This window comes from Brienomyrus brachyistius, unplaced genomic scaffold (assembly GCF_023856365.1).
Source record: "Brienomyrus brachyistius isolate T26 unplaced genomic scaffold, BBRACH_0.4 scaffold148, whole genome shotgun sequence".
In the NCBI taxonomy this organism is placed as follows: Eukaryota; Metazoa; Chordata; class Actinopteri; order Osteoglossiformes; family Mormyridae; genus Brienomyrus; species Brienomyrus brachyistius.
Genome location: NW_026042423.1, coordinates 172,940 through 188,483, shown reverse-complemented (window position 1 = coordinate 188,483; position 15,544 = coordinate 172,940). Strand labels below are relative to the sequence as shown.

Sequence of the window (15,544 nt, the reverse complement as noted above, 5' to 3'; positions counted from 1 at the left end):
TTTTGGTTTACAAAATGTTGTTTTTTATTCATGGTACATAGCTGTTACATAGGGCATTAAACATTTTCACAAGGCTTTTGGGGACTACAATCATGATTAGCAAAAACACAATAGTGGTCCAAATCTCTAATGACAATCACCGAACTAACCAAGCACCTTCTAACGTGCACGACCCCGCATGGAAAAGTACTAAAATCAAAACACTCAACTTTGTGTGTACTGAACCAATTCCCGTTCAGGTGCTGTGGGAGAATGACGACGCTATCCTGTAGTCATTTAAAAATTATTTTTGGTCTTTAACAGAGCCCCAGCTTAAGTCTGACACACTAGTGAAACACACTGGCAAATGGAACAAGAGTGTGATTTCAGGGAATGAAGGAAACATTGCTCACCTGGGGGGGGGGGTGTTGGTCACTAAGGTTCTTAAATAGCTGTAACTATCAAATAGCCTCATAAACATGGAAACCATGATGATGTAAGGGGTCAGTAAAAAAACAAAAAAAAAACATCAAGCCATTTTAAAAACAGCACCCCCGATTGCTATGCTACGTGGATTTCTGGTTATAATTCTTAGAATTTCTTAAATAATTATCAAGACACCCAAGCACTGCTAATTTGTTGTCCAGTTTAAACCGGAAGTTTGACGTTAAACACAAAGTGAAGCTATTAATACTTTCCTATGGCAGACTGCACACACGAAGGCCATGACAAAACACAAACCAACAAATGGAGTGTTTGTTTTTTTTTTTTTTTTTTTTACTTTTTAATTTAAATTTGATTTACCCCCTCCCAAAAGCTGCAGTGTGAAAAGACTATACGATCTGAATTTCCATATATAGCTCTTCAGTAATGATGGGTTCTCATTGCTAGAACAACTTAATGCAGAGCAATAAGGAATGGAGATGTGTAAAAAGGTTTATTCTTTAATTTCGGTCTGGAGACACCCTCACATGCACGGTTAGTTGTCACCGCCTTCGCCGCCATCACCTTCATCTGCCGTGTTGTCAGAAGTCCATAACTAGGAGGAAACGCATCGCACACTGCCGGTTAGAACTGCACTGTATGGCGTTAATTCCCATAATGCATCTTGCTTCTTTTTAAGAACTTGGATCATGACTTAGTGACCAATGTGGGTTCTTAGACTACACTGGTCGAGATTATACTGGGATTAGAGAGCCACGTCCATCAAAGAGGTATGATTTGGTCAACATTAAACTTTACATTGTGGCAAATACGCAAGCACTCATTCTCCAACCCTTAATTTCAATGGGAGCGTTATGAAATCGCAAAGCAGGTCAGTTACGAACGAACAAATTAAAAATAGCCCAGATCACCGGTACCTACCCATCTTGCATTAGAATCATTTTTTTGAGCCTATATTAATGACAGCAGCAATCATGAGGACTAACTGAAAAACTTACTACCAAAACAAACTGGCAGAGTTAAGGAGATGTACGAGTACTCACTGTCAGGTTGTCTCTAAGCAGCTGCATGATGAGAGTGCTGTCTTTGTACGAGTCTTCATTCAAGGTGTCGAGCTCTGCGATGGCCTCATCGAAAGCCTATGAAATGGCAAACGGACCAGTTACCCATCACTCGAATCATGAAATCATAACAGTGTCATTTCCTAAAAGAACCTGCTGGCCCAGAATTAACAGGGATCCATCACGGCGATTCCCAGAGCAGCGAAATCACAGCATGGACAGAAACAACAAATCATTTGCGATTAAGACCGACATGCACATTCCCCAAAGAGATCCAGGAGGGTCCTGAGCACTCAGCATTTGCCCTACCTGCTTTGCCAAGGTACACGCCTGCTCGGGGGAATTGAGGATCTCGTAGAAGAAGACCGAGAAGTTGAGGGCCAGGCCTAGACGAATAGGGTGCGTGGGCTGCATCTCGCTCTTGCTGATGTCAAAGGCAGCCTGGTAGGCCTCCTGAGAGTTGTCTATAGTGCCTGTCGGGGAGGACAGGAGATGGTTTTTGCCCTCCTTTCATTTAGTGATTCCTCAGCAGAACACGGAACTCAAAGCAACCAGCAGAAGCTCTGAGCCAACATCTCCTCATGCAGTATCTTCCGAGTGACATCATCTTTATTTTTTTGCTTACCCACCCCCATCCAGTGTCAGCTGTTCAAATTATGTGCATCATTTCCCCTCCAACCCCTACTGCGGAAAGGGGATCATCCAGAGCTTATCCCAGCAGGGGGAGATGGAATCATGCCGAGCACAAGTCAGTTAAAATGAAGCAGCGCGACTAACAAGACACAGCAACACAGGGAAGATAAAACCTCTGTTTATATTTCGGGTTTACAGAGTCTAGACGATGACGACATGTCCGGGTGCCTCGACAGGACGTAAACCAGTAACCAGGGTCTAGGCGCCCATTTCAAAACACTCTCATATTACATTTCTTCATACAAAATTCACCTCAGCCGATGCAACTCACTGTCTGTTTTACAGTCATGGTCCCAAGACCTTCGGGACCTAACCGAAACCTAGACATTGCTAAGCTTACATCCAGACAGAGCTTGGATCAACGTGAGTTACCTGGACCCCCATTAAAAAAAAAAAAAAAATGATTCTTCAGTATTAGAATGATCATATGCAAAATTTTTACATTAGCTAAAGCTCTTCTGTCAACGTCCATAAACATTAATTCGTGGAAGACCACAACACACAGAAAAATTGCAGCTTGGGGGGGTGGGGGAGGAGGTACCCATCCTACAGCTACATAGCAAATGTGTTTTACTGGATGTCAGTATGTAAAAATTTAAATTTTCATTTCCGTTTTCAGCACTAATTGTGGGATTTCGCTAAAAATCAAATTTGGGGAGGCGTCTAGTAAGAGAAAACAGAGTGTGATTGCCCAATATCTTTAGTTGGAACATTGAAATCGTAACCCAATTTAGCACAGTTGTTGAACAAATTAAGGTATATTCTATATTCTAAAATCCTAATTTTTTTGTTAATTGAACAAAAATTAAAATGTGACACTTCCGTGCAGAGAAAACTCCATGTGCCACATCGGGGGGAGCAATCACTGAATTTCACAGCTCCACACATGAAAGCCAAAGACAAAGGCACTTACTTTTCTTGTCTGCTCCAGAGGCAACTTCAGCCAGGTATCTATAATAGTCTCCCTTCATTTTCAAGTAGAAGACTTTGCTTTCGGCATTCGTGGAGTTGGCGATCAAATATTTGTTCAGCAGTTCCTGTAGTTGTTAAAATAAAAAAAAAAAAAAGGAGGGGGACTTTAACAACTTCCTCAAAAACGCAAGTTTAAAAGTTCAGTGTACTTCGTTATAAAAGACGCTACTCTTACATACAAGTGGCGATCCAGCACCCTCTGCTGGTAGCACATGGCATTTTCATCACACGACATAAAAACACACATATATTAAAGTATCCCAAGAGCCAGAACTACATAAGGTTTTTGGTTCTATATAAACTCCAAGTAAAATTTGATTAAATTTCTCCATCACATAAACTTCATTGATACACCCATCTGTCCATCCATCTTACCACTGCTTTTTCTGGACAGGGTCACGGGAAGGTCTAGAGTAGCATTTCTTAAACTGGTCCTCGGGGACCCCCAGGCAATCCATGCTTTTGCTCCCTACTGGAATCTTGGAGGGAGCAGAAATTTGGACTGTCTGGGGGACCCCAAGGATCAGATTGAATAACTGGTCTAAAGCCAATCCCAAACCTCATAAAATTCCATAGACCTTTCTGGAAAAAAAAAAAGCCTCAACTCATCTCTGAGTGCACTGGAGTTTGGGGTTGGGGGGGGGGGAGGGGGGTATGTTTAAAAGGAGCTACCACAAACCCCATATCCACAAAGATTCCCTCCAAGAAATCAACATTGGAGAAGCGTAATGAGCTGCACTGTCTGCACCTTCCCAGAGTCTAAATTTCTATTCCTTTTGTTTTTAGGAAACGAATTCATCTCAAGTAAAACCACTCGCTCCACGAAAGCACAGCTAACAGCAGCAGGAGGACCCTTCAGAAAACCAGGCCAAGGAAGCGAAACTGTTCAGACACAGATTAAAATGGGCCACTGTACCCCCTCCCCCACGGACATCCAACACTGTAGGAAGATGGTCTCAGGGTTACTCTGGGGTGATATTTATAGCTGGAAGGTGACTATCCAGCCCTCGCTTACAGTCTCTGTGCGTCAATGAAGCACCGACCCATATTCTTTGCGACAGGGATGCTTGGATGCTGCATGTGAGATGCTACAGACCAGTTGGAGGAGATAAGGATGGAACTTTTGGAATCTTACCATCCGACAATTCAAATCAAAACAGAAAAGAATACCCCCCCCTCCACAGACCACCAACATTACAAATTAGCATTATATCTATAATTATCAATTTTGCCTTACATGGTATTGAAAGCAACCCTATACATTATACAACTTCATGATGCATCTTGCTAACCGACAGGCTCATTCTGGAGCCAAAACAGCATACAAGCTCTGGATCCTGCCGAAGGGAGTCTTTTCCATCTATGGTCCGGTTCCATCATAATGGAACTACTGGGTATCGTCATGGGAACCATCCTATGGGAAATCTCAGTCTCAGGAACACCTACGGGATTTAACCCAATTCCCCTGCAGGGGTCACTGCAGCGCTGCCTCAGTATGCGGCACAGGGATTGGGCCACAGCACCAACCCAGATTTCACATCCCGATTTACCGCGACTCCAGCAAATCTGTCGCCACTCCTGTGCATCAAGGATTCACCCAACATCCCATGGGAAATGTGCAAGTTGTTTTCTGCACCACCACTTAAAAAAAAAAAAAAAACAAACAAAATGGCCTTCTTTCCTGCCGTCATTCAATGAGGTCCATTTACAGGGTGTAACACACAGCATCCTTTAAAGTGGAAGGCTGAGACTGCGGGAACACAGATCCAACATTCGGTGAGTCAGAGCAGTTCTCATCCCAGACCCGAGAGAGACAGCCAGAACTGCATGCGGGCTGCTCGCAAAAAGATGGGAAGCAAGCAGTTTTCAAAAGGGGCCAAGGAAATAGGCTTCAAAAAAGCAAAGAAAATGGACAGGAAGCACGTCACAATCATGCAGCAAGATACCACAAAGGTTAAATGCCCATCTTGAAGGTCATGCGCGTAATTCAGACACAAGGTGAAACGTTTCAGCTTCAATTTTTTTTTTTCAATAATTCAAAATTCCCAAAAAATACGAATCACTAAAACCACTGTACAGTGGGAGGAAAATTTCAGGCTCTAGGTCACTGACGAGGCAAACAGGTGATGTAATGCTGAAGTCAGTGTAAGGAAAGACGACGCCTCCTGGTACCACAACTCTGACGGGAGTCGTGTCCTGCGGGGAAGAAGCGGCGGCTTGCGGAGTAGGCGGGGCAGCAGGAAGCCCACATGGCTCGGCGACGCCACCTGTCAATCAACCGAGACAATGCCGAACGGCTTTTCCAAGCAGGGGGGAAATCCATGTTGCTGACGCGGCTAGGAAATGATGCAAGCCTGCTAGCACATGCTGACATTTACGTGAAGCGGCCAGTGCCCAATACCACCTCTGGCTTAAGAGCTGCCCTTGAAAAACCATGATGTGGGGGGGGGAGAAGAAATGCTAGAGATATCACATGCATATCACATCCAACACACATCTGTTTTCAGTCATTGCTGATGTAGGCGTCTCGAAGCAGTTTGCCTTTTCAGAATATCATCAGTTTCAGCTTAAAAATCATGGCAGAACCACCACTGCTCCCAGAAGCTCCTCTGCTGAAAGGTTTTTGCAAACCACGTGACATTCTGTTGCCGTTTTTATCATCCTCCTCGTCCTTGGTATCAATTCCCAAACCACCAAGCTCAGAAGCAGCACCCAGAAACGCAGGAAAGTCCCATTAAGTCACAGGAATCACTCACGATGTTTGTCTCAACAGGAGAGAATCTTCAGACGCAAAGCTATACATCAAGGCTTTGGGCATAATCTCCACCTCACTGCTGGATGCATTTGGGCCACCTGCGGCCTGGCAGGGTCACGACGGGGACGCTACAACCCAAACTGTGACAGCACCAGTGAGGTCTGCCCCCATTCCTCAGGAAAAAAAAAAAAATAAAAAAACAGGCCAAGACACAGCAGTTCATGTACATGCACCTGCAAGCTACACACAGGAAATCCTCTGCACACTTAACCAAGAAGCTTTAAAAATAAAACGCCAACCCTGATTGCAGTTTCGCATAAATAAGGGACCGTGGCAGAATTTTGATCTGGAGAATCCTTTCAAGACAAAAAACAAAGCATGCAAGAGAGACTTTAAACCTACAAAACCAGATTCTCACAACAGCAGATGCTCTGATTCCGAATTCTAAAGAAAAGGTAGGGAGGGATGAATATCAGGAATAGCACATACACGGCTATAACGTACATTAACATGTGTTACGTAATGTTACACATTCTTGCTGAGCAACATGCATGTCACCCAGGTCCCTTAGAAAAACCATTTGTGCATCCCTAAGCATACAAGGGCCCCTGCACCATGAAGCGGGCATCTCGCGCGCTCACTCAAACAGCGCCCGACCGCAACATCCTCCACATGAGTTCTTTACGCCCCTCGCTGACACGGGCCAAAAAAAGGCATCTGGATGAACTCGAACATCCCCAGTGGGGGAAGGGGGGACCACAAGACCCACCCACAACAGAGCAAAATCGCACATGGCGTGAATTTCAGCGCAAGCCGCTGACCTCCAAACCAACAAAAGCACGTGGCTGACACCTAAGTGTCAGACTTCCACCAAAGAAACCCCACAAGCTTAACAGTAATTAATACCAATTCATTATCCTGGTGCTGCATGTACCCATTTAAAGAGGCGTACCAAACATAGAGCAATTGACAGGAAATGCAAAGAAACACTTGTGCTCAAACACTGAAGTCGCGCTTAAACTGTATGTGAATACGGACGACGCAAAAAATGCGTTAAGAACCCTATCGAAGAGGCACGCCGCTGAGCTTAATCTATGACCAAAGAGACCAAACGCCGCTAGTCACATTTAGCAAGGCTGACAAGCTGCATTCACCACAAGCAATGGTGAATCAATGCATGGACATTAAAGCACAAAGACAAGAATGCAGTTAAACACCCCCCGCACCCCACCCTCATCAAAGGATGTATCGTTTTAGAGCGAGTATCCATCCTGGTGGAGCAGGAGGGGCAAATTAACTTAAAGCCCCAGTGTGGTCAGGTAGCATCCACAGGGATTAGACAGGCTACTCACACATGCATCAGAGCTCCTTCAGCGCAGGGCATGCACACTTGCAGTGCCTTGGGCGTGGGAAAACGTAATTTATGCATGTATATGCATGACGGTGACCGCACATGTTCTGCTCAAACTGACCAATAATACACCCGTGCAAGCTTAAGATCAGATATGCACCTAAAATGAACAACTGTTAAAACACCCCCCCACACACGGAAGCGTGGTCACGCACCAGCACGTCATTGCAGATGTCTCGCAGCTCGGTCTCCACCTTCTCCCGGTACTCCTTCACCATCTGGAGCTTCTTGTCGTCGCCCTCGGTCTTCTGCTCGATGCTGGAGATGACCCTCCAGGCCGATCGCCGCGCCCCCACCACGTTCTTGTAGGCGACCGAGAGCAGGTTGCGCTCCTCGTTGGACAGCTCGGCTCCCTGCTCCGTCACCTCCTTCATGGAGGCCGCCATGTCGTCGTAGCGCTCGGCCTGCTCGGCCAGCTTGGCTTTCTGAATCAGCTCCGTTTTATCCATGATCTCTTTATTTAATCCTTTTAGATAAATCTCAACGAGGCTTAATACACCTCAACGACTCCGTACAGCAGTTTCTGAATACGGCGGACGGAAAAAATGGGGGAGGATGTAAAAATATATATAATCAGGCGGGGTGGCTCCAAGGAGTGATCACAAGTTATCCTTATGAAAACCTGCAGACATGGAGATAAATCAGGACAGCAGATTAAGTTGACATTCGACGCAGATTTTTTTTAATTCACATTTGGGGCAAATGGTTAATCAGCTACTCCTAGCGAGCAGTCATTACCGACCCACCTAGGATAGCTCACGGATGTAAAGTACTAGTAACAAGTGCTGTCAAATAAAGACCTCACGCTACAACCAGTGCCCCGATTTCGCTTCTCCTCCACCGCCACCCTTTATACTTGGCAGCGTTACACCGATGAGACAGGAGACACCTTCTCCACCCCCACCCCTCTCTTCACCATCCTCACCCGAAGAGACTTAAATCGTCCCAGTTTTTTGGACCAGATAAATAAGGCAGTGCCGGAAAGACAGGGCGCAACGTGGTGCGACACACCGACAAACCAGGGCAGGCGAGCCATCATCCATGCTTATACACCCCAAAAACACACAAATAATACACGATCTCCCCGCCTGAAACACACACCCGTACGCGCATCCATTTCGCTACGCGATTCCAACACGCCCCATAAAAAGGTGACCTAATAACGGTCACTTAACCGTTACTCGGTCGGGGCAGAGGAGCGAGCCGGGGGACGGCTGCGCTCGCCGGGAAAAGCCCATTGTGTCGGAGAGCTGAGCGCACGGCACGCCGCCGCCGTCGGTTCCATCCAACCCGCCCTCCATCCTGGTTACCATTCGCGATATTTCACGGCGGACCGACACACGTGCAAGCGAAACGCGTGAAAGGTAGCCGAAAAAAGAAAGAAAAAGACGGTTTCTGCACGACAAAATGGATGCGCGGAAAGCCGAGCGAGCGGCGACTGTACCCCCTTCCTCCGAGCGGCTCCGCCAGAACAATGGGGGCATCAGCCGAGCTGCCGCTCGGACCCGCTGAAGCCGCGCCCCGCTCCGCGAACGCCGCCGTAACCCAGAGCGTCTCGGAAGGACAGTATTATCAAATAAAAACCGATTTCTAACCTTCTAATGTCCAGCACAGCTCCTTCGACTCGAACAGTTTTCAGGGTAAAGATAGAAAAAAAGCAGCAGTCGTTCCCCCCCCTCAACCCAAATTGATAGATGGGGCGTTGCTACGTTACCTTGATCCCCAATGAGAAGCGGATCTGTCCGCCGATCGAACGCTATTGTGCCGAAAACGGACCAGTAGGCGATTAGCGCGGGGAATGGGGGCGGGTTCTGAGGGGCAAGTTCGACTGGCCTGTAGGCTGCGGCTGGGGCCACGGGGTTTCCTCCAATTAGAGCACGGGAGAATACGTCACCATTGCTATGGTTATTGTGCACCCCCACTCCCTCCCCTCCCCTCCCTCGGCCAGCACCGCCACACCGACGAGTATCATCTGTGAAGCCCATGGCGGGCGTGGCAGCGCAAGACTGAGCTGATTCGGTTAGAATCGCTGAAAATTGCCCTTTCTAGTCGTGACTTTAGATAGATAGTGAACCACTCTGCTATAGAAAATATGAATGCAATGTGCATTACATCACATTTAGCAAAAAAGGGTATAATTATTATAATTAAACATGCTATACATAATATGAAAATATTGATCCCATTATGACATTGTTTTCTGTTTATGCTATATCCTCCTTTTAAAATAAAGACATAATTTAAATTGCCATAAATGACAGTGAATGAAAATTAAATGAAGTAATCAAAATTAAAAATGTCCTATCACTACTGTGACTGGGTTAAATTTACAGTGAGCATTTTCTCTGCATTTTACTTACAGGTGAAAGGGTACACATTGGATCAGAGCCAGCAACGTGCTGCCCTGACGTGGAGGGAATCGTTTATTTGGCGTATTGGGTTAACACACCAACGTGGGATCTTTTTAGGCCACAGCTAAAATTAGGGGAAACCACATTTAATTTAGAATCCCAGTATTGACAAACTGACTGGAGTCTCTCCGTTTTTAACAGCAGTTCTTTTGTCTTTTGGGGACAAGTCTTGCATACACACATAAATACATTCGTCCATCTTTCAGCTGTTTATCCAATGCAGGGTTATGGTGAGTTTGGAGCCAGTCCCAGGAAACATAGAGCACAAGGTAGGGGATCAACCTGTACTGGATGCCAGCCCAGAGCAGAACACACACACACACACACACACACACACACACACACACACACACACACACACACACACACACACTCTGCTATGTAGACATGGCGGTTTCTCTCACGTTTTGGCCTAGGGGAGGGAACTAAAACATCAGGAGGAATTTCACGCAAATAATATGGAATCTACACATACATGCAGGGCTAATGCGGGGTTTGAACCCACAATTTGTACCCTCTGAGTCACCATTCCATCCCTTATTTAATGTTGTAAGAAACATCAAGTAATGCAGAAAAATGGCTTAACTACAGAGTAGAATGGGGATTAACTGAGGAGTATTCTTGCCTGACACCCCCAGGCCTGGGGGAGCACGAGTGCTGACCTTCTTCCATGCATGTGCAGAATGAGAAGAAGCTAATATGCTCACATTTCCCAGTGATTATGACAATTTCGTTTTATATGGAAGCTCCTGGATCCAATAGTCACCGTGCCCCATCATTAGGGATAATTATACTGCAAGCAAGTGCGGAGAGGGCAGCGTGCTTGTCACCGAACAATGTCACAGTGACAACATGGGAGGATCTCTCCTGCCAGGCACTCCAATCAGAAGCGGGGGCTCTGCAATCCTGGGGTTCTGCCATTCCGCTGCCTCAGCGGTGCCCTCTGTCAGCCAATGAAAATTAACGTCCTCAGACAGAGTGCACCGGCAGGTGATCCATATACAATCAATATTTTAGAATAAGCTGAAGCCATCAGGACTGTGTTCGGTTTACGGGAGCCTATTTCTGGACAGTATTCTGTAGAGCAATTTAATCAATTGCCAGGTTTTTGGAGAACGTCGTTATGACTTTGTTCTGTGGGTCATACGGCCGACGACGTTCATGATTCACAATCTCGCCTTTTCGGAAGGTACACTTTCTGACTCATGCAATAATAACAGAAGAAGAAAACAAAAGCATCCAGTCATATTTCCCATGACAAATATTGAAAACACACTAGTACATCCAAAACCGAGCTGGGGAATGAGTTGTTAAATGCCAGGCTGCTGGCAAAAGGTCAATTAGTCAGGTGTGACAATAAATAAATATGAACAAGCAAATAAAATACGTCAATTTAAATTAGAATGGGTGGAGATTCCATTTCAGTGCCTTTCTGCGGAACCCTGTGATGTCTTAATTTCACCGGCTTCTGGCCGAAATCCCATTTCCTGTTGAAAAATAAGATCGCCCCTCCCTTGTTTGCTTTTAGATGAGGTGGACTGGGTACTGAGTACACAGCAATATCTAGACAGGGTCACGCCTTAGTGTCCTTAAAGTGTCTTTGGGGCAAGTAAAGACACAACAGAAGCGACCTGGGATAAAATGAAGAATCCAGAGAACGTCCCTTTGGACCTTTGAAGGTTTCTTATCCCTCCTGATTAACCTGAAGCACATGTGAGTTAGGTCCCACCTAAGTGCTCTTAAATGGCATCTGTTCATTAAATTATTTTCCAAGTATTTACTAGATATTTAATAACGTTCTTTCTGCGCAGTGTGCTGAAATGCAGCGCCAGTCTAATACAAGAATACATGTTTATACTGTAAGGAGTCGATTCCTTGTGTTTGAACGTTTTGTTATATCAGCATGGAGCTGGTGCGAGTGACAGCATTCCTGATGTCCTGGAAAGCTAAGCTGAGATCTTAGTTTGCATGAGTTCTGCTCACTTTAGCAGTTGGACACAGGCAAAGGCTCGCTGCAGCTTTGCATACAAGGTGTGGCCGACCAACACCCCATTCCTTAGATTCCCGCTGGTTATTGTGTCACGATTGGGGCCAAAGGGCAAAGGTCTGAGGCCTTTCAAGCTACAATTAGAGTGTTATTGGCTGGGCTGTCCCTTGTTACCAATGCACATATGTGAGCTTGTGAAGGAAGGAAAGGGAATGTGTCGTACATTTAAAATAATATACAGTGAAATGTTGTGCCATCTCGTGTGTCACTAAAAGACACAATGGGGTGTTTTCATTTGAATTGCAAATACGGTCCATAAAACTACACAGCAATAAGTGATAAGCCTCAGAGATCATTCACTAGAGAGTGGATGGGACACACTGTCAGGCAGTAATGAAAAAGGCATGAAATAAACAGTTATATCCGACTTCAAGAAGTGTAGAAAAAAAGGAAGAGTAACCAAGCGACGGTTTCCACGGTATCGGCGACTTCCTCGACCATCGTCTTCAGTCGGCCGTGTGACTTAACAAGTGAATTACTAGTGTGCCTGAGGAGGACTGCGTACCGGAGAATTCCAGTCAATTTTAGATGCCAAACTCTCAAAAAATGACATTTTTTCCTGAAGCATTTCCTGGGGGTCTATGACCCTGACCAGAACTGAATTTTGGGGGTGGGGGGGGGGGGTGGTATTGGTTCTGACAGATTTCAAGGGGGGATTCAAATCCATAATTCACAATGTAGCTACTTGCCTGGGGGGGGAGTCGGATGTTAATGAAAATGAATGAGAATACAATATTCAAGCTAATTAGTGCACACTTATTTGGGAGGGAACCTAAAGCCCCCCTAAAACAGTGCTAGCGACACCCCCGACCCCAGTTTCCCTCAAAAAGAGAGATATATCCCACTTATGCAGCTGAAATTAAAAAAAAAAAAAAACCTGACATCTGCTGAGATTTACTTATGAAAATCCCAGTGACTCTTAGCCACCATGTTCTGTGCACCCTTAGATCTTAGTTCTTGTACCCGACCTCCCTTTCACAACTCTCTCCATCCAGAGATGAGAAGACGTAGGGCGTGGTCTCCGCCGAAACCTGCCCTACGACAATGCAGACTTGGGCATGCACACACAGACCCCACACGCACATTCCTGCGTTCAGAGCCCTCCAGGGCTCCTGGGAATGAGTCAGGTGAGGTCAGAGGGAATCCTGGGACAGTTTTTTTTCCCCTTCTCTTTTTCTCTGTTTGACCTGAATCGCCAGGAAGCAATATGGTCCGTCTTAGAGCGAATTTCACTCATCATAAACATATGTGTTACCTTTATGTGAGCAGCTATTCTACATTGTCATCATATGTTCTTTTATTTGTTTTACAGTTTTTCACAGATTTTCGACCAACTGTGCAAAACTTTGCTGGGAAACTTTGTTTATCAACATTTTAAGGTGTTTGTTTTCAGGAATAGAAACTATCATGGTACATCCCTCTTAAGAACTGGCTTCACATTTAATTTACTAGATATAAAAGTGCGGTTTGTATACTCTAAAACAACAAACATCAATAATTAATTAAGTAAACAATTAAAAACCTTTAAACCACACAATGTTCTGAATTCAGTAGATTTCTTTTCTCTGCCCTCAAACTTTAAAAATGCTGAGTCAGCCTTCAAATCTCTTTGACATCACTCGGTCTCCTAGCAACTGTCACACCAATCGTCTTAGTCATGTCTTTCAAGCTAAGCTGGCTGAGATTGGTAGTTTACCTTCCTACAGAGATTAATGAACTGATCTGGGCCCCTAAAGAAAGTGGACGAGCTGCCCCCAGAAATAAACAATCGTAATACGTTACATTGTTAACCAAATCCCAGTGGTTTCACGTGTGATATTTATATATTTATTCATTAATGAGAGGACAAAGGGCAGGGAGAAAAACACACTGTTTTGCAATTCATATTAACTGCTTTATCACTGGAATGTTTTATTCAAACCAACATGCAGCTGTACATATTTATTTAAATTTCCTTGCAGTACAATGGCTGCCGTTTCAGTCTGGAATTGTCACTCTAAGCCCAGGATGACTGCATTCATTTATATTCCGCTTTTACTGGGATGAATATGTCATTCTGCCCATCAATTCATGATTCGCGTTTCCACGGCTAAGACTGAAGCATCTTAAACATTGGAAGGGGGGGGGGATTGTAGGGGGGAAGGAGGAGGCGTGTCACTGAGCTCAGTTACGCCGAACACTGTTGTATTTACCACAGCTCACACCTTGTTTTGAAGCTCTTAAAGCCTATGAGCATATTTATGCTAATTGCTAAAAAAAAACCTCTCTGGGGGAATTTACAGTAACGCAGCCAAAAAAAATCAGCCTGGCCTCCGTACGACATTCCACAGGTCCGCCAGTAAGATTACAGCGGGCGTCAGCTCAGCTGCAGCACGGAGATAGGGCTGGTGAGCTGGCTATAGCCTGAAGCACATTCTTATGGTGAACCCATCCCAAGCTACTACTATGTATTTGGGAGCATTTTCTTTGCACTTTTTGCTTCTCCATGCCCACAGCTGGTGGTGTAGAGCTTTCATGGCAAGCCGGACACAGCGGTCTGTAACAGGTCTCGCTGCAGCAGTGCAGCGAGAGATTCAGTGACCTAACAGGAAGGGATTATGGGAAGGGGCCGTGGCCATTAAATGATGATGTCAGGTGACGATGAACCAATTCAGCCTCTTGCTTTCATTATTTGTATTCCCCCCAAGGAATACATCTCAGACCATAACACTCACCAATCTGTGTTGCACCTCTCTCCCCCCCCCCCCCCCCCCCCCCCCCCAACCATGACGCGATACATTTCAATTTTTATTTAACAGTCATTCTTTTGCAAATCAATATAGATATTTGAGAAAATAAGTCAGACATTTGGGGGTTGAAGGCTTTTCTCTGGGGCTCAACAGTAAAATCACTTTGATGACCCCGGGATGTGAACCAGCGACCATCCCGATCACAGGCTCAGCCCCCTAACCCTCTGAGTCACACACCACCTTGAAGCCCATATTGTGTTCCACACCCTGTCACCTAAACTCTCTCACCCTGCCTTGATTTGGCTACGCCGATGCCTTAAATAAAGTGCCTCGCTTCCTCGCCATCCTCTTTGCACGACTGTGTTGTCTATGTTCTAAGAAAAGCTATTTGAGCAGTGATGCTGCTATTGCAAATCCAAAAGACACCATCGCAGTGCAGACTGTCAAAGCTAAGGGGAGGGCTACCTGTGCGCATAGCTGATAATCATCACCTTGAAAAGGAAATTCCCCTTACTCCCCCACCACTATGAGTGGTGATGTCAGGCACTAGGGACCTCTTACTGTGTGATCCTGGCCTGATACCTGTATGAGGGCGTTCACCTGTAGAGATTCCAGTTCAGATAACCGGTGATCGGTGGCCTGAAGGTGGACCAACGGCATTATTTCCACAGGAAAAAACCCTTTAAGTAGCAGAACATCAGTACAGACACTTCAGCAATGTTAGTGTGACCAGTAAGTCAACGACAAAAACATCGTACCAAAGATGATTATTCACAGCTAACACAGTGTTAAGCTATATGCTCAAGGACTAATTCACCAATTCAGTGTTAGCACAGCAGACTCCCTGTATCGTACAATGGTCTCACCTGCTCTGATGTAACACATTCTGCTCATCAACCAGCAATCAAGTCCAGTAGCAAAGTGTCACTCTACCAAGCAAAGCTAAACAAAAACCCAGGAGAAGGGCCAAAAAGCCTTTTACACTATTTTTACCATAGTGTTTTTTGCGGTTTTTCTTATTTATTAATTATTTAATTTATTA

The 15,544-nt window shown here is 45.3% G+C and overlaps 1 protein-coding gene across 3 annotated transcripts; it reads right to left on the bottom strand.

The window, feature by feature from the left end:
- Positions 1–9,109, bottom strand: ywhaqb (tyrosine 3-monooxygenase/tryptophan 5-monooxygenase activation protein, theta polypeptide b). 3 transcript variants are annotated; one of them, XM_049005114.1, is made up of 6 exons: positions 9,030–9,109; positions 7,471–7,937; positions 3,091–3,214; positions 1,794–1,957; positions 1,467–1,562; positions 1–1,018 (listed from the first exon to the last, which is right to left on the bottom strand). In XM_049005114.1, the coding sequence occupies exons 2-6, from the start codon at positions 7,762–7,764 to the stop codon at positions 959–961; spliced, it is 738 nt and encodes a 245-aa protein (XP_048861071.1). In that variant the 5' UTR covers positions 7,765–7,937; positions 9,030–9,109; the 3' UTR covers positions 1–958. The 3 variants fall into 3 exon arrangements, with proteins under 3 accessions (XP_048861071.1, XP_048861070.1, XP_048861069.1); XM_049005113.1 differs by having other exon boundaries at positions 8,911–9,035; XM_049005112.1 differs by lacking the exon at positions 9,030–9,109 and adding an exon at positions 8,760–8,868.
- Positions 9,110–15,544: the final 6,435 nt, after the last annotated feature.

What these genes read in the sequence shown, in the direction of transcription:
- ywhaqb (XM_049005114.1), bottom strand. Translation starts at nt 7,764, where the DNA reads ATGGATAAAACGGAGCTGATTCAGAAAGCCAAGCTGGCCGAGCAGGCC. An exon ending in ACATCTGCAATGACGTGCTG is followed by an intron (nt 3,215 to 7,470) that starts GTGCGTGACCAC and finishes TAACAACTACAG; the next exon opens with GAACTGCTGAACAAATATTT. An exon ending in CGTGTACCTTGGCAAAGCAG is followed by an intron (nt 1,563 to 1,793) that starts GTAGGGCAAATG and finishes GCCATTTCATAG; the next exon opens with GCTTTCGATGAGGCCATCGC.